Here is a 24483-nt window from a genome sequence, read left to right as displayed (position 1 = left end):
CACGTGTCTCTCCTCACCCTACACGTGTCTCTCCTCACCCTCCACGTGTCTCTCCCCACCCTCCACATGTCTGTCCTCACCCTCCACGTGTCTCTGCTGCACGTCTCACACTGCTGCACACCACACACTGCTGCACGCCTCACACTGCTGCACGCCTCACACTGCTGCACGCCTCACACTGCTGCACGCCTCACACTGCTGCATGCCGCTGCACGCCACACACTGCTGCACACCTCACACTGCTGCACGCCACACACTGCCACACACTGCTGCACGCCGCACACTGCTGCACGCCGCACACTGCTGCACGCCATACACTGCTGCATGCCACACACTGCTGCATGCCACACACTGCTACACGAAACATTGCTGCACGCCACACACTACTGCACGGCACACACTGATGCAACCGGCACACTGCTGCACGCCACACACTGCTGCACACTGCTGCATTACTCACTGCTGCATGCTGCATGCTGCACGACACTGCTGCACGCAGCACACTGCTGCACGCCGCACACTGCTGCACGCCGCTACACGCCACAGTGCTGCATGCCTCACACTGCTACACGAAACACTGCTGCACGCCGCACACTGCTGCACGCCGCACACTGCTGCATGCCGCACACTGCTGCACGCCTCACACTGCTGCACACCGCACACTGCTGCACACGGCACACTGCTGCACTCCACACACTGCTTTTATGCGAGTTTATGCTACTGACATTGTAAATGACAATGCCTTTTATTTGTTTTAAAACCAAAACATAAATAAAAGGCATTGTAATTTTACAATGCCAATAGCTCAAACTCTTATAAATGCGAGACCTATTGCATTGCAAATGCTTGTTTCAGTTTGCAGGCTTTACAGTGCAAAACAGTTTTGTATACTTTGGCCGCCACGAATAAGGATGGACATTGCAGAGGGATTTGGCGGGTTAATCACAGCTGAGCCTCTCCTGCTACCGGTGCAGAGCTGTATCCTGGCTTGCTTCAACACTGACTGCAGGTATATTACACCACTCAATATTCCTCTATTGGGAAATTGAGGTGGAGAACATCCTCACTCAGTCCAAAGAGGACTTCTTCAGCATCATTCGAATTTATACATGTGCCTTTCGGAAGCCTAACATAAAAAAAATCTTTGCTTCAAAAATGTAATTTCATCCCTAATTTCAGAACTGAAAGAAACCAACAGTATTGTATTTTACTGGTATTCTTAAAGCGTTTTCCTACCCCGTATGAGACCCAAAGCACTGGCACATGAAGTCAATGCTTACCCTGCAAACGCCATTAACGCCACTGCGGAATATGGAGACCAGGAGACAACGTATAAGAGGATGACGATGAGGGCGATTTTGGCCATTTTCCACTCCTTCTTCATCTTCTGAAACTCTTTCTGGTTTGGTTTATGTTCATTGGCGCCAATCGTCTGAACAGCTCTAAGAAAAAAGATTAGGGCAGTTACGTGATAAGGTATTTTCAGTTTAATTATATTTTGATACGTTTGGTTTGCATTTTCGTTTATTATCTATATTAACACCAGTGGTGTAATGAAACTGGAGGGGGCCCCCCGCAAAGTACATAGAGTGGCCCCCCCTCGCATTGCTGCCAAGGTTCCAGGTTGCTTATTTGTGACATTTCAATGGCTGAAGTCTGCGTATGTGTGACTTTGTAGTGCCTCATGTGTGACACGTTGAGATACACTTTATCGCACAATCAAAGTAGCTATGCCTGTGTAATAATGTTAATTTCAGAATGTCCTGAGAAACCATGAAAGAGTGGAGTGAAGGTGTATGTAGTTAGGAATGTGCTTGTTTCCTGCAAAAGGGACATAGCCTGGTGAGTGTTGCATGCGTCCCAGGCTAAATTATAAAAATATAAGAAAATAACCCAAATAGCAGGCTGGATACACTGGGATTTCGCCAGGATACAACTGTCTGTAGCAAGCTCTGGTGTCACCATGTGCTGAGTTCAGCCACACGTAACACCAGTAAAAAACAAGCATTTGCAATGCAATTGGACTCGCATTTGGGAGAGTTAGTGGTATTGGCGTTGTAAATGACAATGTATTTAACCCATGTGTTTTGCTTTGGAGTGGATGTATGTGGTGTGGAGTGAATTTATGTGGGTTGTATTGGAATTGTTAGTTGTGGAATTGTGCAAGGTGGAATTGTGTGGTGTGCGGTATATTTATGTAGTGGAATTATGCGGCATGGTGAATAGATAGGAGAGAGAGCTGCACAGATAAGATAGAAAGGAAGATAGAAAGAGATAGGTAGTTTGTGCAAGAAGTGGTGAATGAACTTGAGACAGAGGAGCAGAAAGATTGTGAGAAAGAGAGGAAGAAAGGGAAAGCAGGCCACAGAGGCATAAGGAGGGAGGGCCTATATATGCAGAAGTCACCCTAAGAAGAGGAGGAAAGGGTGGAGTTGAGGGACGGAAACCTTGAAAAGGTACTGGAAAGAATCTGTGCTTAGTATGTGTGAGCAGGCAGTAAAAAGAGGAGATAGGGAGTGTGAGGGAGGGATGTACGTATGGTTGGTGGAAGTGTAAGGGAGAGATATGTTGGTTTGGAATTGTTTGTTGTGGAATTGTGTGGTGTGGTGTGAAGTTGTGTAGCAGTAATATGTGGTATGTCAGTGACATACTTTTGAATGTTGCTTCCTAGAATGATTACTTATCCGTGCTCAAAATGAGGACGGAAAATGGAAGGCTGAGTGCATAGGAAAAGGGAAGAGAGTCAGCAAAGGAGAAATGATGTCAGAATGCATGTGGGAAAGAAAAGCAGAGAGAAACACCATGGCTTTAGAATGAGGCTGGGCATGTTCAGAGAAGAGTGAGTCTTACAGTTAGAGGGGTGTGCAATAAAAAGGCAGGGGAAAATCAAAAGCAAACAGATGCTTTCTGACTCACGCAATAGGAGAAAGGGCCCGGGCACCCCGACCTCCTTCCCTGTGGTACCCACAAGGTGCCCTTGTGGTGACCCCAGGCACAGTTTGCATCATCACAGGTGAGCTTGTTCAAAAAGCGATATTACACAGAATATGCATAGCCCTCGGAGACAAGAGATTCACAGGGGTGGGGGTGTAACAGGGGGGATGGTGCAGGGATGACCTCCTAAAGTGCTGCTGTAACGGGGAGCTTTGGGTCGGTTGGCAGATTTCTACACACATATTTCAGTCAATATAAATTTCTTCAATGTCTACAATATTCGATGAGCTGCTGTATAAACTTGGATTTATGCCCCCAGCTGGGCATTACGTTTGTGTAACCGCCCACCCCTCTTTGCAATAATAACCTCATTAAATTTTGCTCAAGTGTGTCCAGATACGAAGATCAGGAATAATGCGCTTTAAAAATAGTCTGCTCATCTAAGCGCTATAAGGAACTTGTGTTTGGGGAAGACAAAGTACCGTACTCGAGCTCCTGGTGCTCGTAAAATCAAAGCAGACTGATGGGGGATGGCGGCAATGTATAGGGGGTGATTAGATTTGAGTAGAAGGGGTGAGGGGCTGCTGGGCGGGTTTTTGGTGTCTATCTGGGCCATTAATTCTCTGGGTTTGGAGTGAGTTCCCAGTGGCTCAATTAAGCAGATTATTTTCGCCCCTAAGAGAGAAAGCAGCCCCTTAAGAAAAGACAGTCGCCCCCACCTTAATCACACCAGAGTTTTCCTGGGCTCAGCTGAATCTGCCATAAAGCGCTATACCCCTCCAGAGGCCACGGCCTGTGGCTCCCCAGGCAAAGTTACCACTTTATATTCAGAAATGTGCCTTGTAAAGAGTGTGTGATACAAATGTGCGCACACAGAGACACACAAAGTGTCACATACACCAACACTAAACAAGAATGTCAGAGGCGATCAGGCCATCCGGGAAAAGGCGGAGAGGATGGGTGAGAAGCGGGCTGCGTTAAGACCCAGACATCGGCGTGCAAAAGTGAAAGACAGTGTATTGCTGGCTACAATGGTTTCTGCATACCAGCTGTGGTGCCATGCGTGGTGCAATAAGCCGACATGCAGCGTTTCTGCGCTGCAGTTTTGATGTACACGAATATCATAGGGGTATCATAGCAATATATACAGTGGCGCTAGCAGAATAACAGAAAGGTCCCCATGGTTGAAGATGAAGCTTGGCGGCCGTCGCACTGACTGTAATAACGAGTAATGTGTGCGTGTTGCCATTGTAAAACTGAAAGCGAGCAAGGCGTGCTGAAAATAACAAGCTCTTTAAAAAACCAGCCAGACGCAAGTGCGAACAGAGGCATGCCTGGATATCCAATCCACCTCATACGTCAGAGAAAGGACTTTATAAGCTAGCATTGAAAATGCAATAGGATGGGGAGAGCGGCGCTATTCAAAATGATGGCTCTCCCTCGTTTCCTTTATGCGCTACAGAATGCGCCCGCTCCAGTCCCAGACTCTTATTTTAAATTGATCGACGCAGAGGTGGGCTCTCTGCTGTGGGAGGGTAAACCTCATAGAATAGCTCTCTGCAAACTTATGCGGAGTTGGTATGATGGGGGAATTGCGCTGCCCAACATACGTCTATATTATTGGGCGTCCCAACTTATAATAGTCTATCAATGGATACACGCGGAGCAAGATGAACCCGCTTTACGCATGGACAGGGCGCTGCTGGGACTACACGGAGTCCTCCACGCCTTATATGTCACATCAGGGGCGAAGAAGCTACAAGGCCCCACAGCACACACGGTACAGGTGTGGCGCACAGCACAGCGCAGGTTGCGGTGGGAAGGGGTGATTACGCAGCAGACGCCGCTCTGGCTCTCCCCGAAGATAGGTATGGGTCACTTACGTAAAGAATTTGAGGGGTGGGACCTGATAGGCATCTCCAAGGTCGGTGACCTCTGGAAAAAAGGGGGGGTGGTGCCGTTTGCGAAGCTCCAATTAGAGTATCAGATGAACCAGACCGAGCAATTTAATATTTACAAATACGGCATGCCCTACAGCTAGCTATACCCAAGGGGACCATCCTACCCGAGTCCTCCCCGCTAGAGGATAGGCTGCTCACAGACCACCTCACCAAGAAAGCTATAACATTGACCTACCGTAAACTAGTGAATCATCAAAAAGACCCCACGGAGATCCTAAAAAAGAAATGGGAGGCGGCTGTGGGGCCCATGGACGAACTAGAATGGTATGAAGCGTTGGCGTCTCCCCGGGAGGTGGCTATCCCCTCCAAAGTAAAGCTGGTGCAGCTTAAAATACTGCACCGGATATACTACACTAGAGACATGCTCCATAAAATGGGGAGGACATCTACCCCGCTCTGTCTGCGGGGATGTGGACTACTAGGCACCTTCTTTCACACTATATGGGAATGCCCTGACATTACCTTGTACTGGGGGGAGGTCATGGCCACGATCTCACGGGTTACCGGTCAGGATGTCCCGCCAGAACTTCGGATGTGTTTACTGAATGTCTGGGACGATACTGACCTTAACACAGCTGACCAAACCTGGGTGACCCTCGGACTAGCGTTAGCAAAGAGGACACTTGCGCAATACTGGGGGGCGCAGTCCGCCCCCTCCCATATGAGGTGGTGCCGCGACCTAGATAGTGCCATGATGGCGGAGAGAGTGGTGTGTGTCAACAGAGGTTGCCCCCGGAGATGGCAGAGAATATGGGGAAAATGGAACACATATAGAGGCAATTTATGCGAACCCCCTGTACCGAACTCGGAGTCCGAGCTAAGCGACTAAACTCAGGGCAGTATTGTCACGTGGGACTCGACCTGAGGGAGGGTAAGGGAAGAAGAGGGGGGTGGCGGGTGGCAGAAATAAGGGCTTGGATGTACCTGTATGACAATCGCAATCAATGTCAGAAATTGAGTGATATGACAGCACATTGTACCGCACAGATATACCATGTAATGACGAAAGGTGTACTTTTGTTCGTTGTATTAATAAAAATTGTTTTAAAAAAAAAATAAATATTCACTATATATATAAATATATATACAGTTAAACAATTTGAACAAATACATTTCACTTGCTATTTTGTATTTTCCTATTTGGAGATGAACCTACAAATAAAAATACTTCTAAGACCCCAAAAAAGAAAAAAAAAAAAAAAATTGAAAATGCAATATGACTCGCATTTACGCAAGACCTATTGCATTCGAATAGGAAGTGCGGGTAGGAAAAAGGCACGAACAGGAGTGGGGGGCTGGTGTGGTCTGAGAAGTCACGGACTGCGAGAGGGGAGGGGTAAGGCAGGGGAAGAAAAATACTGTTGGAAGTAAAGGGGCCGGTAGCTGTGGAAGGATACAGATAACGAATGAGGAGGGACTAACAAGCCTCAAACCAATTGGAAGACAGCATTTAAGACAAAAGCCAATGGGCAGAGAGTGGCTGGAGCTTCCACGAAGCTTCCACGCTACAGCATATACTGCACGCCTCGCAAAGCGATGGCAGCTCATTCACGCTGCAACGCTAGGGGAGACCTAAAAAATATAGCAATGCTGAGACTGTGACATCTGGGGGATGGTACGACCAAGACATTACAAACACAAGGAGATGATGGACAGAGCACTGTAACTTTTTCGACACTCACCCGCAGTCACAGATCTGGGTCGAATCCATCATCGTTCTTTAACTCACTTCGCCACCCCAGTTCAGACCCAGACATATGCAAAACAGTCTTTACCCTATGCCTCATGGGATCAGTCCAGACAGAACTGCCAAACCAGATCTTCCCTGGACCAGAATCATGAATCCTGGGACCGGTTTCGGGGTAACACCCCTTATCAGCTAGGCTAGCTTGAATCCTATGACTAAGTGAGCAAGGGACCCACGTCTGGGCATACCCCTCCGACTGAGGGTGAACACAAGGAGATGATGGACGGTGCAGTGACATTTTCAGACACTCACCGCTAGTCACAGATCTGGGTTGAATCCATCACCGTTCTTTAGCTCACTTCGCCATCCCAGTTCAGACCCAACCATATGCAAATCAGTCTTGACCCTGTGCCTCATGGGGACAGTCCAGACCGGACTGACAAGCCAGGTCTTCCCTGGATTGGAATCAAGCATCCTGGGGCCGGTTTCAGGGTAACACCCCTCATCAGCCTGGCTAGCTTGAATCCGGTGGCAAAGTGAGCAAGGGACCCACATCTGGGCATACCCTGCCGACTGAGGGCAAACAAAGCAAGCACAAGGAGATGATGGACAGAGCACTGAAACTTTTCAGACACTCACCCCCAGTCACAGATCTGGGTTGAATCCATTTTTGTTCTTTAACTCACTTCGCCACCCCAGTTCAGACCCAGCCATATGCAAATCAGTCTTGGCCATGAGCCACATGGGGACAATCCAGACCAAACTGCCAAGCCATGTACTCCCTGGACCGGTTTGGGTGTAACACCCCTCTTCAGCCAGGCTAGCTGAATGCAGTGGCAAAGTGAGCAGGGGACCCATGTCTGGGCATACCCTGTCAATTTAGGGCTGACAAATGCAAAAAGAACAATTGTTTGACAGAATGCAGAAACAATGTCATACGTGGGTCCCATGCTCTCCATGCCACTGGAGTCAAGCTATTATGGCTGAAGAGGGGTGAAACCCCGAAACTGGTGCTAGGATGCTTGTTTCCAGTCCAGGGAGGACCTGGCCTAGAAGTTCAGGCCCGGCTGTTCCCATTGGGCACAGGTTCAAGACTGATTTGCCCATGGCTGGGTTCAAACTGGAATGGCATGGGGATGGATTTAGGCCCAGATCTCTGTACTGGGGTGAATGTATGAGATTGTTTCTGCATTCTGTCCATCAATTGTTCTTTTTGCACGACCAAGACATAGACTTTAAGCCAGTGCGTTTTTTTGGGAATCCGCCACTATCATCTCTCATTCACAAACAAACTGGTTGTGTTAATAATTAAGACTTTTTTCAGGCATTACATTCAAATATATAAGGGTAGCCCTATAACTGCCTTTCAACTTTCAACTTTCGGCCTCCTTCCCCACCACATACTGGAAGTTATACACCATTATCCATATCTGGGCTCCCCATCCCCTCCCTCCTCCAGTGAGTCTGTATCCTCATGCCCAGTGTGTCTGCTGTTCAGACCTGGTGCTTTGGTGAGGAGTTGGTGCTTTTGTCGGATGAACAAAGTAAATAAGCTGACAAATCTTGCCTTTTAAAAGTTGATTGGGGCGACCGAGCCAAAGGGATAGAAAACAAGCATTGGCATAGCCAATAGGTCTCGCCTTTGGGGCCTTATAAGTGTTTAGCCATGCAACAGTTAATGTTACTGCACCAAGGATATTTTGCTGGATAACTAAACACTTAAACGGTCCCAAAGGCGAGACCTATTGGCTATGCCAATGCTTGTTAGCATTTGAGTGTGATTATAGAGGTATGGGCGAAACCGTTTAGGGCCGTTCCGTCCAGAATCTGATGGCCTGTGGTGTTGAAAGCACTGCTAGATAACAAGGGTATACGAAGTCGGGAATGGGCACAAGTGAAGGGTATGACATGAAATTCCAAATGTCAAAATCATAAAATGTGTGATTTAAGATATGGATGTCGTTTAAGAACAAATATGTTATTTTCTTGAAAGTTAAAAACAACTAATAACTGCATTGTAAATAGAGACACGAGTTTTCCATTTTTACTATAAATGCTTCCCTCTCTTTATTTTAAAAATCACAAAGAAGTAGAGGTTAAGGGTCTGATTTGCAAAGGGACTTACGTGTAGTAAAGGTACAAGTGTGGAGTCTCTGCACTCTGGGCAGCCTCTCTGTCCAGCGCACTGCAGTGAGAGCAGTGCGGAGATTCTGCCATGAGTGAAGAGACACGTAACTTTATTGCATATTAGTCCCTTTGTGATTTGAGCCCTAAGCCTTCATTTAAGGGTCTCACCATATGTTCAATCATGTCTGCTAGATCAAACGTTATGCATATAATCAGAAGCCCTAGTATTAAAACATGCCATCTTGTAATGTGCCATACATTGTCATTACCTTTTCTGTTTGCGAAAGGCACCAGTTATCGAAAGTAGTAAAATAAACTTTTACTAAACTCACCTTGGTGAAACTGCAACGATTGCTGCTCCTTATTGAGGAGCATAAGGGCTGGTACCCAGCTAATGCCCCGTGCGCTCATTGAGAAAAGTGTGGGGTGACCAGCAATATCGAAGGAGAGGCAGAACGATCTAAGAGTATGAGCATAGACAAGAACAGAGGATAGGATAGTGGAAGGAAGGGTCCCGAACACAGGAGAGGGTTGAGTAGTCGGTTACAGGACAGGCAGTCAGTGCGAAGGGAAACGCAGGGGAAACTGTTGGATGAAAGAGGCAAAGATTTGATGATGGGAGGACGAAATGGTTACAGGTTGGGCACAGGGTGGATTAGCTACTTTCATAGGAGGAACTGTTTGTTAGGAGGATGTTGTGTTAAATTGTAATAATGTAACTGCGCAGGGTTGAGGCGAGTGAGGACTTGAGCACTGTGGACTAATTATAGTGTTAATCTTGGAGCAGATGTAGCAGGGTGAAGTCATGAGCAGGTAAGGATGAACAATAGAATACTGATAATTGAAGATGATGGAGAGAGTAAAGAGCTGAAGGTTTGCACAGAGCGCTTGTGGGTGGTGAGGTAATGAGGTCCTGGAAATAGATAGATTTGACACCTCCTAGATCATTATGCAGTGTATGAAGGGCTTGCTTATTAACCAAGAAGTTAGCAGTGAATATGTGCTTTCGCCATTTATGTACTGCTGCCCTCATTTACTGTTATGCGCTCTTATTTCAAGTGTAATTCATGGCTGAGGCCTATCTTTGGTACAAGGTGGATAATGAAGCAGTTGTATGAGCTGTAGTGCAAGACTGAAGTGAGGTCTTTATGAAGATCACATGGAAAGCAGTGAGAGCAGTGGGGTCCTGTTTTCTACAGCAGATGGGTACATGAGAGAGCGATCTACAAGGAGGCGAACTGATTTGCATGTGAAATGCGTGATGTCAGATGGAGCGATGATGGGTTTAGATTTGGATAAAGTGTTTGAAATTAGCATAAAATTGAGTGGCTTACCTTGCTTGTGGGTGGGATTAAGGAAGGTGTCATTTGAGTAGTGATCAAACAGAAGTGGAGACACTGCCGAAAGCATCAGTAAAATATTTTGGCAAGTTATGGTCACACCAGTGAAAGCAGAATCGTTTGGTGAAGGCAATAAATAGGTGTGTAGCATAATTTCCGCCAGCTGTAACTGAAAGCCATTACTATATAGTTACAGAGACGAATGCGTTTCCAGATGTTTGGAATGAAAGAGGCTTATGGTGCGAGTCCTAATGAGAAAACATCTTGTCATCCATAATAAAACACTGACCAAGGAGAGTAAGATCACATAGGTATGCTTTACTAAGGTAATACCTAAAACAAAACAAATGTTAGATTGGTTTTGAAATAACAGTAAAATCATGAGTCTGAGTCTTAGGACCTGGAAGGCCAATGCAATCAGGAGTGAAATACGGACAGTATTGGAGCATGCTAGTATAAACTATGTTCAGGATCCTTTGAGACACCTTTAAAAATACATTTTAATACAAGTAAAAGGGATAGCTCCTTTCCGCTCCTAAAGCGTCTTGTTTTTTAACGCAGATGTATGGTGCTCTGTAAAACACGTTAGCGCCACCTGGTGTATTTCATGCAATACGGCCCCAGAAATGTTCTGCCAAATGCAATGGATCTCCGTCACATAAACAAAGGCAATAAAAATCAAACATCAAAGCGGCGAAAGTGAAAGTAATCGAGCAGAGCATCAAAGGGCTGGGTGAGAAGGGAGGGGGGAATGCAAGGGTCAAAGCGGCTAAAGTGAAAGAAAGCTATAGAGAAGGGAGGGGGGAGTGGGAGCAGCTGTGCACGTGCATGTGATCGTGCACTCAAGGTTTAGGCCAGCCAAAAGACTGTGGGTAGCACTTTGAAAATCCCACATACAAAATGTCTCTTCGAGCCTTTGGCTCAGCGAGACCTAAAAAGCAGAAGCAATCCACGGCGCACTACAGATCCTACCTTGTGAGCCATTTCTAGGCCTGATCCTTTTTCTATTATTTCTTGTCGCCTCATAAACACATTAAACAAAATAGTGACCAAAATCTAGCAATAATTGGGTACAGTGGTCCCATCACAGGCTTTTGCACCAGTGCCACAGCACCTGCTGCACTTATTATCGATGGGCCGGGTCATTCCTGCAGAATCCAATGGTACTAGCCTGGTTGTGAGCGATACAAGTGATATTTGGCAATACCAAGAGAACCCTCATCCCCTGATCTTGAAAACTTTAACCCCTCCTGCCCAGATATTGCATTATTCCTGACCATTTCTTGGGCGCTCTCTTTGACTATCCCTCATATGCAATAAATAAATGGAACGTTTCATCAAAACAACTAGGAGTTTCCCTCAAAACTAAATAGCCCAGAATTGTTTGTTGTGTGTTTGTGCCACAGCTGCAGAACTTTACAGAATGTATCTAACACATGTCACAGTTACATAGCAGTCCCGGTGTTATCGGCTCGATGATGATGAGTGGTAGAGACAGCCCCACTGACATTTGAGGCTGTGTATTGTGCATTTGATCAAAAATATCCACAAAAGGCAAGTGCGGCCCTGCATCCACACACTCCTCCCTACCCCACAAACACCTGTTGAAGTTTACAGATACATTTTGCAGAATCTTTCTGTTTTCAGGTACTGACCTCATTGGTTGTTCTGCTAGGGCTGGGCGACCTGCGTTCATCTGACAGCCTTTTCCAGATATTTAGGCTGATAGTCTCTTTTATGGGCAGATAAAGGACCTTTAACTTTTCAGTGAACACAATTCATTGGCCATCCCATGAATATTTGCCAGTAGTTTTTTCAGGAACGTTTCATATATGAAAATAAAAAATGTTCAATTAAAAAAAGTTGTGCAATATTGTAGGGGGCGGCTGTTTTGAACGGGGGTGGGAAGCTGTGAAGTGTTTCTTTTGCACATTTCTCTTAATTAGTGAGAAAACTATTATTATTACCAATTGTATTTGTATGTTGGTTTTCAAGTTAGAATCAGACATTTTGTCCACCAGTTAGTTGCTTAACAGAAAATTCATCTACATGCAATGCACCTTCATTTTCAGGTCCAACTACTACTTTCAAATAAATGTTTCCAGTTTGTGGTAAAATGACGCCACTAAACGTTGATGAAAACAAGAACCTTCTCTTGTATAGAGTATTGGATATCAGAATTCCCTGATATTATAAGCAGGCACATCAGAAGATTATTGGCATCTACGTGCGACTTTGCTCATGTAATAATAAATGTGCTACCCCTGCTCTGATGTGCCTGATTAAAACATCAGGGAATTCTGATATCCAATACGCTGCGTACAAGAGAATTTAGTTTCAGGCATTGGCTTACTTGACATTTTACAATGTCTGTTCTGCTGCTGATTTTCAGCAGAGCCCACTGTGCACATGCTCTGGGGGCCGCGACGGCTGAGCTGTCTAGTTCCTGCTGCAATCAGGGTGTCCAGGCCAAGCCAGGCTGCCAACGTGTGCCCTCTGCTTAGAGTTCACCCAACCCTGGAGAAAGGGTGTAGCAGAGCTCTGGGCGCAGTGCTTACCTTCTCACTTAAGAGATGGCTCTCAACATGCTGCTGAGATGTGTGATAATCTTTTTTAATGCGGTGATTCGGGACATGCCTTATGATGCTTGGCAGGGCTGGGCCACGCTTCTGACCCAGTCTGGAGCTCTCGGGCCCGCCCGTGCACAGTGTCGGAGGGGGCCCCCTCGAGCTCGGGCCCCCCCGCACTGTGGAGGCTGCGGGGGTTATAGTTACGCCCCTGATTAACACTGCCTATAAAGGCAAAAAACATAATTCAAGGAGTTAATTCAAAACCCAGGGCTTTATTAACATCAGTGCACCAGAATCAAAACAGACCCAAAACACAATTTTGGTGCCAGTATTACAGAAAGGGAATCTAGGTTGGTCATGCCGATTGAACTGGACGTGGCAGCTAAGTTCCTGTAAAATGCCAACCAGCCATGCAAACCTTTCACAACTCCCAGTGGTCCATACGTTTCAGTCATATGTGACCACATCCACAGAAGACTTGAGTGCTGAGGTGATGTATTGTTTGGTCTTTGCCTGGTGGATGGGTTCTTTGAAGGAAGTCAGAGGAGCCCTTGTACCAAGTGGGCAACAATTTCAGATATGAAAGTTCCTGAATATGGTAGGCAGTCGTGCATCTCTAGTGGATGACTGGGAATATCTGCCAGTGCCCCTTTCTCAGTTTTTATGGTAGCACAAATACCTAGTTCAAATAGAAACAAAATAGTAATTACACCAGAAGAAATATTCGGAGGCAGCTCCAGAATGTGTCACCACCTAGTAGCGGCTGCTGATTCTTGTCTCAACCATCATAGCACAAAAGATCAGGCAAATACCTGGTTGTGTGATGCATAAATGTGTTCTGCAGCAGTGTAGGTCCTGAAAAGTGCAGTGACCAGGACAGACGCCCTGCTGCCAAGTGCATGCAGCAAGGACAATAAAAACAGGTGACAATCACCAAGATCTTAGAAAACAGCATTTCCCGAAAAAACTGATTACACATTATTAATGACAAAATCGGTGAAGTTAATCACAATGGTTGCAGAAGTTTCAGGAAATCACAGTTTCAAAATTCATGTTCACTTACTTCCTTCATTTTGTTGCTGTAAAGTTAGGTAAGACATGTTTAAATAGTGTTTCGATTTTCTCTCACCCTGAATCAAATCTTATATTTTAAAATTCCCAGTGAGATACGTTAAATGTTTTATTGGTTGTTATTTCAAATGTTGGTACTTTTATGCGGTTTGTTTTCAGCATTGGATTTTGTTTTGCACTCAGTTTCTTTCTATTTTCTTTGTTACTTCCATAGCTTTTATTAATTGCATAATGTATCTCTTTACCCAAATTTCTAGCTTTCTGGTTATTGCTCTACCAACTGCTGCTGGGCAATCAGGACCAGAGAATTATCATGGCATGGATAAACTGAAAAAAAACTAAACGGGGGCACCAACTGTTAGATGTAAGGAATTGGTTCGATGCAAATATGCAATAAAGCATAAATATAAAAGATGCAAATTGTATTTTGTAAATAGTATTTTCTTGTTCGTTGATCGTCTTGGTTCTGTTAGCAAGTGCGGCTGCTATTTTATTTCTTGTGAGTCATACAGACAGAGTTCTGGCTCTAATATGTGTGTGCCATACTTGTTACATAAAGTTCATTTGGAAAGTTTCAAAATCCAGCAGAGCAATTGCTTTCAGCCAACACAGGTTTCAGGAAACCTAGTCGCTTTTTCAAGGCTTTAAAATACTGACAGATTAGAAATTTGTGAATATATGTGGTGCTGCGTCGACATCCATTTAGAAATATAACTCTGATTCTCTATAATTGTTGATGCTCTAAAGAAACTTCGCCTTCTCTGTTCAGAGAGAATGGATGTAATTCAATTTTAGGTCAAAAAGACAGACTAACTTCCATTCGGATAGATTAGAAACAGCTGATACGGTTACTGAGAGTCAGCAGAGTTTGGAAACTGAGAGTCAGCAGAGTTTGGAAACAACTCCTCACATCTCACTATTGGTGTCTCAATTTTTTTTATTTTGAATGTATAAATGATGTCAGCGAGGTAACCACATTGGCAGCTCCGAGCGTCGCCCCACTGCTTTCAAGTAGTGCGAGCAGTAGAAGCATAAAATGATAATAACTTTCAATTATTATCGTTTTATGTTTGTGCTGCTTTGCGGGCGGGCGAGGCTGCTCTGCTCTCGGAGCAGGGCAGGGAAGGAGTGGTTTGCCCACTCTTAAGTGCGCAATGACTATTTTGTCGGCCCTCTCGGGTCACCCAAACCAGTCATGCGCACTTTCCCCATTCTCCATGCAAGCTGCATTACAGCCTGCGTGGAGAGCATGCCCAGGCCCCCATTCCCTGGTTGAGCGTTGAACCAGGATGCTCAAGACCAATCACAACGCTGCATTGCAGCGTTGTGATTGGTCAGGGGGCCTGGCTGTGCTTCCTGTTCATTGAGGAGAGCAGGAGCAGAGACGCGGGACCCGGCGGCAACGTAGGTTAATTTTTATTAATTATTTTTTTAATTATGTGCACCCTCCCCGCGACCACCCCGCCACTACCCCGCCACTTGTGAGCTAAGCCAGCCCCCACTGGGTAACCGACTTCGTGTAGGGTACCAGGGGCTGAACATTATTAACTCTATGTTACCTCGTGCTCATTAAACTGTTTAGTATGGTATGGATATAAATTTAAATCCTTCTACCCATGAACAGGCACTGAAGTACTTTGCAGACGGGCAGCGTGCTGCTCCATGGAAGTCCAGTATTAGTAATGAGTCAGATGTAAAGGATGCAGTTAGTCATTCATGTGTGACCTTCAGGGTACATGGTTGAGAGGATGTTGTTGCCTGTGGTTTGGGCTATATGTGACCCGTTGGTAAGGTGTATGAGGTTTAATGATCGGTTGGGTGCACAGTCCTTTGAGTGTCACTCAATGCACTGTATGAGTATGGATGGGTCTGCAGAGAGAGAAGAATAGATGCAGTTGTGAATTCTTATTGTGCAGCCCTGTTTCAGTATTTGACACCCCCTCGCAGGCAACATATCTATGTTTGACCCTGACCAGTACAGGAATGGAAACATAAACCTTTCCAGCATGAAAAGTGTATACAGACAATTATGGAATTGTCTTCTAATGTCATCTATATTAGTGCTTCCTCCTGGTATTGTCGGAGTCCTAGAGACCTCCATTTGTATCAATTACTCCCAGGTCTTAGAATAACAAGCTCGGCAAGAGGGATGCCATACTCTGAATTTCAGATCCAAACTTGTTCTTATGAAAGCATCAAACTGATGCTTGGTTTAGTTTCAAAACGTAGTCAACACATGCTGTGTGATGCAATCACTTCTTCAAGGCTTTCTCATTAGGTTGTACCTTCAACTTAATGCCAGCCATTAGTTTTACAGCCACACAAAAAAATTTATGTTATACCTCCACCCTGAAAGGTTTTTTCTCTGCTATCTCTAGTATGTGAGGAGTGGTTGTAAATAAACAATATTTACATATATACAGAACCACCAAAGTCTGGTGGTAAACATTCACTCACACCTCATGAATTTACTGAATACATAAACCATCACCTCATTCATACACCTGCATCTCACTCTTATGCATGAGGTATTGCTAGAGGCTTTTCTTTGGCTCTCTACAGGCAGAAGCGCCTCCTCAGTCACCGGTGGTAAATACCAAGTGGTGTCCACCAAACACTATATGGTGTTAGACGGTTGACAGATAGGCAGGAGAGGAATGTATGTGAATGTGTGTTTCCTCCTACGACCCCCACATGTCCACCTGATAAAGGGCTTGCCTAGAATCCATGGAAGGGAAGCATTCTGCATATTGCCATGAACATGGGTCAACATTAGTAGTATGACTTACCGATCGAAAAATTAAGCAGAGTTCCAACTGGTGACCTAAACTCATCCACCAGAGTTGCCATTTTATTAGATAGCAACAGCACATTGCTCACTTGATGCCTAGCCAGCAGTCATTGCCATGTGTTGCTCCAACTGCTTTCCATCTTTCCATCTTCTACACCTTAAGTCTATTAATAGCAGGCTCTTGGCTTTCAATCCCTGAACTTCTGATCCACTCTCCACATGAGCCCATACCCAAGGAAGGTCTCATCTCTTCCCCACTATATGAGGTGGAAGGGCAAAGGTCTAACATTCCTACCTCATGGGCAAGATGGTCTCGGAGGATCACAGTCCTACCCTCATCAATTTTGTTATTTAACATGTCATGAGTGATGTAATATGTGAGGTCATAAGCAGTGCCTGGCAGGGATGCACGTTATAGTTAGTTCAGGGAAATATAACTGGAGAATTTCAGTTTTTAAAAGTTAGTTTTTGTGACTAACACCTGAGGCCAAAGACCCAGAAAAGGCAAACCCCTGCCACACACAGACGGTACTACACTATGTGCAGCGGGATTGGCTCCCTTGAGTTGGGTGCATGGGCACTCCACACCTTTTTTAAATCTCTGTAAAAGTGAGATATAACTGGTGAATTTAATTGATTTTCGGTTTTTAAAAGTTATTCAAACCTAACTATAAGATAATTGTTTTTTTCAATGACCTTCTAGATTTTTTGATCATATTCACCCAACTCTCTCGCTGAGCACAGCCTTTGGTCATACGCAGTGTGGGGTTGGCTGCAAGGCTCCAACAGTTTGGATTTGACCTGTGTCCAGCTCCCTCTGTGTGGCCGGCTGTGTGTGGCATAGAGTTGGTTGCAGGACCTGTGCACATCTCCCTTTCAGGCACTCGGCCAACCAATGTGCATTGCCTTATGTCGTGGCAGCACTGTGGTATCTCATGTCAGGGCTGTGCTGGCTCCTGCTGAAGTACTGTGATAATTTAGGATTTGTTGGCTCCTGGGTGTTCCTCTGGGTCCCCATGAGTGCCATGGAGTCCGGGTGCTCATACCTTGCCCCTTTATAGGTGTTTTGTACAGTAGTGAAGGACACAGGCACAAATCTGTGTCCTGTAATAGCAGCAACAACATTTTCATCCCAGTTGCTGCCAGCAAATCAGATCCTTCAGTTCCACTGGACCAATGCCGGTCCCTCCCGCAGGATCAACTATCCAGGTATACCTATTTTCTTTTACCCTTTTAAGCCCACCCGAGCATCTGTTTAAATGTAAATTTCTCGAAAATGGCTAAACAGATTTACACCAACTAATGGCAAGCACACTTTCCGAGTAAAGTATGGTTCAATTCTGTTCAGCTGTTTTTTCTGTGTCGCTTCTCAAAATTTTCAATGGGAATTAACATGGGAAAACAACATTGTGGGACACCCTTTCTTTCTCAGAGTCGACTTAGCGGATCACCTAAAACTTTCCAGGAAGATGGAGATGGATGAACTTTTTGGGGGGAAAGTTACATGAAGATTCATAAAACGGCGCATGCGAACTGTGGATAAAAAAATCAATATATATATATATATATATATATATATATATATATATATGGAGAGAGAGAGAGAGAGAGAGAGAGAGAGAGAGAGAGAGAAAGAGAGAGACTGGAATCTCTCCCTCACAGGAAACATCAGTGAAAAATAGATCAATTTCCTTGACATACATGTGGAGGTACACGGAGGCAACCTATGCACACATCTGTTTCATAAAGAAACAGCAGGAAATACAAATTTGCATGCTAAAATTCACCATCCACTGAGTTTGAAGTGTGGAATTTATTGGGGTACAGAGGAGCAAAATTTTCCTGGAGCAAACCTTGATCTCTAGATTCCAGCAAAAGTGTTACCCTCCGATTGTAGTGACAGTTTATGGCAGAAAATAAAAACTAAAGTAGGAATCCCATTTTTTTGCTCGTCAGGGGCAACCAAAAAACATCCTCTAACATTGACAGATTTGTAACCACCTTAAACAAGAAATTATCATTGATAAGAAAATTATTTGTCAAGCATTGGCTAACATCAGATAGGTTTACTGCTAAGGCCATAACACCACATATAAGTATAACATACAGGAAATCTAAGTCTCTAAAGGGCATACTTGTACATAGTGATGTGGTTGACCCCAGTAGGGAGACATGGCTGAGCAAACCACATGGCTTTTTTTTACTTGCAGCCACTACAATGCATGCAGAAGAAGTAAATATGTGAAGGCCTTTAATACGAGATTTGAGCAGCAACATAAAATCAAAAGCATTTGACATGTTCCTCAGATTATTGTGTTGAAATGCCCATGCCAACTCCCTTCCCGGTCAGAAAGGCAGTGCCATAAGAAACAGTGATCCAACATATCAAGTATCAAGACATTTTTCTGAAAGACGATTGTAACCCTGACCTGATTATATTTGTTAACATTGCCAGGATTACACAACATAAACATGGAAGAGAGAAGGATACTGTTGAGAGGAACTGAGTTATGCTGCATTATAGAGTTGGGAACCAAATACCCTTGTGAACTGAACAAAGATAAGGAGTTGGCAGTGCACATGAACGATTAACTGAATGCCAGAATGACCTAATACAGACCGATTTTCTGATGTGTTGCAGTGATATTTCTTTCCATCTCCCTATTCTTTCTCCCATGCTTCATTAGGATCATTTTGGTCTTTATTTAAATTTCTCTTACTTCTTTGTATCGCCACGTTTTACTGTTCCCCTTTTTTCTTCCACCTTACCTGTCGCACCTCTGTTGACATTGGGTAAGAATGTTCAGAAAACAAGAATATGTTGCTTTAGTAGTTGGCCTGCATAATATTTTGGTGAGAGCCCACTTATTGGGCATAAATTATATCAGTACACGATTGAGTTGGGATGGTATTTAGGACAGAAAATTGTGTATACTACAATGTCTCACTGGGAGCCCACTGGGGCATATTCTTAATGTATTATAAACTGTATGTATTTCTTACATCATTCTTATTACATAACATTTAATATGAACCCACTGATTATTTAAGACTTTAGCAATTCATGACATATTCACATCTGGTTCCCTAATTAAATGCCATAATCTGTACAAACAGTGAAGATTAGCAAACCTGAATGCGTTTTTGTAATATCAGTTATGGTGACATAATCATGAATCCTGCTGCCACATTTTAGCAAGTACAAATAATGTGACAATGCCCCATGACTGCTATCGAGTTTGTGACGTTAGCAAATTTTATGTCATCGACCAGTTTATCATCAAACATTTTGGCAAGCTTTACGGCGTGAATAGCTAGAGAAAACTGAAAAGAATCATGACTAATGGGACAATCATGAAATCTTCTTCTAAAAATAAATTTTATTTATTCACTTTTTTAATTAAATTAGGTGTAAATATAATAGCGTTTCAAGATTGGAGAAAAGACCATGAACGGGGGATTAACAGGAGTCTGTTTTCACTTGTTTTGAATGGGTCTTTATTTCTACGGTGGATGGGCACCTTTGATTTCCCAAAGGCAGTATTGTGAAAGCACATCATTTTGAATAAACAAGGATAATCTTGGAGTGCAGGCGTTTTTCTTGTACATAATGAGAAGTATATTAAAGGATGTTAATCAGGAGCCGAAAATGATGACCGGCGCCAGCGCCTTGACAAACAATATTTCATTTTTCTAAAATAATTTGTTTTGAAGTAATATTTGTTTGTATTTTTACATTTTTATGTTGGGTTCAGCTTGGATAATAAGTAATCGGGCAGGTGACCTTAGAGAGTGAGTAAACAAAAATTAAACAACAAACACATTCTTTTTGGGACATTGGTGTTTGGACACAAATTTGTCCCTCACAGATGTGCTTAGCTCTCAAGCATACACAATGTTGCTCCACTGTCTCTAGTACATCACCATCTCCTGGTATACAGGATAATATCTGATTAGCCTTGCAGCACTTCAGTGGGCACTTGATCTCCTGGTGCAACTGAGGGTTCTGAACTTGATATGGATTCCTTCTGTGCATTCCATTCAATCTTGACTCTCGCAAGATGCTTGGGATGCACAACTATATGTGTCTCCAAATACTAGAAGAGTTGTGTGAGTACGTCTTTGATGTTACTCGAGAAAATTGCTTCTTGCAGATATTATAATCAATCAGTCAATCAATCAGGGGTTTATAATGCGCAGCTACTCACCAGTTAGGGTCTCAAGGTGCTGGGGGGAGGGGGGTGCGGTTCCGTTGGGGTCATCTGAAGAGCAAGGTCTTGAGGTCCTTCTTGAACTGGAGCAGTGTAGGGCTTTGCCATAAGTGGAGGGTGAGGTCGTTCCAGGTCTTGGCTGTGGGGTAGGAGAAGGACCATCCACCTGCTATGGTCCTGTAGAAGCATAGGACGGTGGCCAGGGAGAGGTAGGCTGATCAGAGGTTTCTCTTGGGGGCGTGGAAAGAGAGACGGTTTGTGGGGTATTCTGGCTCGATGTTTTGGAGGGCCTTGAATGTGTGCGTGAGCAGCTTGAATGTTATTCCTCTTTTGACCGGGAGCCAGCGGAGATCGCGAAGGTGTTGGACGATGTGGTTGTGCCGGGGGATGTCAAGGATCAGTCTGGCTGCAGCGTTCTGGACGGACTGGAGCTTGCATAGGAGTTTTTTGTTGAACGTGTACCACCAGTCGGCTTGTGGCTCTGTTTTTGACCGCAGTTTTCTTTGGAGCAGCATGTTTGTGCTATTTGGTGGAGCCCACAGAGAATGCGCTGGGAAATGGACTTGGATGACAGCTGTGGAATTTCAGATGGCGAAGCGGGGCGGTTTCATAACTGCCAGCACGTACGTCTGTGTCCCGTGGCTAGAAATGCCGTAACAAAGATACCGGGGATAATCTGGTGACTGGGCACCATGGATGCCGAAGCAGAAGCGGTGAGGTTGGTGTGGCATATTGAGTTTATTCACATCGGTCTCCTCCGACCTTGCATTTGTGCCCATGACTGTGTTAGTTTACGTGCTACATGGATTTGTGGACACTGGAGAATTTTCACTTACAACGCCTTTTTGAATTGACTTTGCGGCCCCTTAAAGAAACATTTCTTTGACTTGTAGGCTGATTTTATGTTGATGACATCCATATGTGGAACTGTAACAGTAACTTTTGTGTTGGGATTTTGATTTAGTAAAACCGTAAGAGGGGATTCTGGGCCATGTAGTCCAATTACCATAGCAGCAATCATCCGGTGACTGACGTCAAGGTCCTAAGAGTACTTTGCTCGTGTATTTTGTACCCCGTGGATCTATTACGAGCCCCACATTCATGTTAATATGTTTCAGGTTGTCACAGCATTTGTGAGCTAGACTTTATTTTGATTTGTGGGCCGTATGTATTAAATTGGGGAAAGTTGTTTTGCCAAGCGATGGAGTGATGTGTGGTCTACATATACAAAGGAATGTAACTTTCAGCACGTGTTTTAAAATATATTTTATTAATTGAAGATTGGGTGGGCTATTTACTTTTGGGAGTTTTGGCGCCACTATTCAGATTGTCATCTTAAGCATGTGAGATCGTTATTTCAATATGCTCATCCTCTGGGCAGAGAACACACTCATATATTTCTTATAAATTGCATTGCAGAGAGGTGGTCCAGGTCACGCCCCTTTTTACACCTCTCTGCAACGCAGCTCTGTGGCGCTTACTGGAGGTACCTGGTGGGCGAGTTGGGCCCCAGGGACTCTAAGGATTCAAGGGGACTTAATCCCCCAACTTAAAATGTGCCATGGGGCGTGTTTGCACAGTGGTGAATGGAGGGGGGCTGGGCCTGAGGTGACATGTGTGCAAACACGCCCTGTGGCACATTTTAAGGTGAGGAATTAATTCCTCTTCAATCCTGAGGGTCCCTAGGCGGCCAACTAGCCCACCATCTACCTTCAGTTAGCGCCACTGTGCTGCGTTGCAGAGAGGTGGTCCAGGCCACGCCCCTTTTTACACCTCTCTGCAATGCAGCTCTGTGGCACTAACTGGAGGTACTTGGTGGGCTAGTTGGACCCCAGGGACCCTCATGATTCAAGGGGACTTAATCCCCCAACTTACAACGTGCCAGGGGGCGCGTTTGCAGAGTGGTGGAGAAAGGGGGCATGGCCGTTGTCTACCTCTGACCAATCCCACTGCCGAAATTTGCGCTGGGTGAGCGAATCTCGCTGATTTTGGTTTTTTTAAAATGCTTTTTTTGGCCCTGGGGGTCCTTGTGTGACCCCCTGAGCAGGCCTGGGCAGTCAGGGTGTTTCCGCCCTGCCCCCTTTTCTCTTTTTTTCACCTTTGTTTCCCTATTTTCTTGTGACTCGGTTCTACCGGTCACAAGATGGCTGCCAACACTTTCTGGTTTGGAGTGTTGACAGCCAATTAGAATTAAGCTTGTGGTCGGGAAAGTGCGCGGATCCACCGCGCCTCTATACATCGAAACTGTTATTTTTTGATTTTCTCAGTAACTACTGAACAGATTTACACCATTAAAAAAAAGGTCTCTTTTTGAACCAAGCTACCTTTTTTCCAAATTTGGTGTAATTCTGTTCAGCAGTTCGAGCTGTAGCCGTATCTAAAGTTTCCTTTGGGAAATTGATTTTCCGACCACTTTTTTTGTAACTTCTCAGGAACTACTGAACGGATTTACACCATTTAACAAAAAGGTTTCTTTCTGAACCAAGGGCTACCTTTTTGCCAAATTTGGTGTAATTCCGTTAAGCAGTTCGAGCTGTAGCTGTGTCTAAAATTTCCTATGGAAAATAACATGGAGAAAACACGTTTTGGGACCCCCTTTTATCTTGGCCCCCACTTGCCGAATCACCCCAACACTTCCAAGACAGGAGCTGAGCGGAGAGCCCCACGAGTTTTGAAAATTTCGTGAAGATTCGTCAAACGACGCCAAAGTGATTGGGAAAACAAAAAACTCTTTTCCTATGGAAACGAGGTCCTAACTATAACTACCTACTGGCGACTGCCAGTAGATAATATATATATTTATATATATATATATATATATATATATATATATATATATATATATATATTCATACTCAAAATGCCCCAGCATACCCGGAGGCACACGCTGCTGTTGTAAACCAAAGGTGAAGTCAGTTGGAGAGGACCAGCATGCTTTATGGTAAAGTTCCCGCCCATAGTGGTGGAAACTATTTCCTTACCTGCTCGGTGCTGTTGTTGTCAGCGAAAAAGACCAGCGAACTGCCCAGAACCCTACCTAGGGTAAGAAAAGCCATTGGAGCCGCACTCAGCGGTTTAACTACATTGTCCAGCATGCCCCTGCAAAGCACTAAGCAAGCCCACTATGGGCGGGAACTTTACCATAAAGCATGCTGGTCCTCTCCAACTGACTTCACCAATGCAGTGGCCCAGGAAGAAGAGGATAAATCCTCGAAACGCGTCGGCCTGAAACTGTCATTCCGGACTGCTTTTGCTGGTTGCTAACTTTAATAAAACCTTTGGTTTACAACAGCAGCGTGTGCCTCCGGGTATGCTGGGGCATTTTGAGTATGAATATTAAATCGCGGCAGCCCTGCCGCGCTGGAGAGCACCGTCTCGCACACATGGAGAGGCCGTGGTGGAAACTATTTCCTTACCTGCTCGGCGCTGTTGTTGTCAGCGAAAAAGACCAGCGAACTGCCCAGAACCCTACCTAGGGTAAGAAAAGCCATTGGAGCCGCACTCAGCGGTTTAACTACATTGTCCAGCATGCCCCTGCAAAGCACTAAGCAAGCCCACTATGGGCGGGAACTTTACCATAAAGCATGCTGGTCCTCTCCAACTGACTTCACCAATGCAGTGGCCCAGGAAGAAGAGGATAAATCCTCGAAACGCGTCGGCCTGAAACTGTCATTCCGGACTGCTTTTGCTGGTTGCTAACTTTAATAAAACCTTTGGTTTACAACAGCAGCGTGTGCCTCCGGGTATGCTGGGGCATTTTGAGTATGAATATCTATTATATATATATATAT

The 24483-nt window shown here is 44.8% G+C and overlaps 1 protein-coding gene across 1 annotated transcript in view; it reads right to left on the bottom strand.

Annotated features, from left to right (window-relative positions):
• OPN4 (opsin 4) overlaps positions 1 to 24483 on the bottom strand; it is a 1042115-nt gene that overhangs the window by 391485 nt on the left and 626147 nt on the right. Inside the window, exon 6 of the mRNA XM_085615055.1 lies at positions 1281 to 1442. Coding sequence (XP_085471181.1) covers positions 1281 to 1442 — 162 coding nt within the window. The remainder of the gene's footprint in view (positions 1 to 1280; positions 1443 to 24483) is intronic.

Source organism: Triturus cristatus, chromosome 1_2 (genome assembly GCF_964204655.1).
Source record: "Triturus cristatus chromosome 1_2, aTriCri1.1, whole genome shotgun sequence".
In the NCBI taxonomy this organism is placed as follows: Eukaryota; Metazoa; Chordata; class Amphibia; order Caudata; family Salamandridae; genus Triturus; species Triturus cristatus.
The sequence above is the reverse complement of the archived record's forward strand: the minus strand, read 5'-3'. Positions and strand labels throughout refer to the sequence as shown.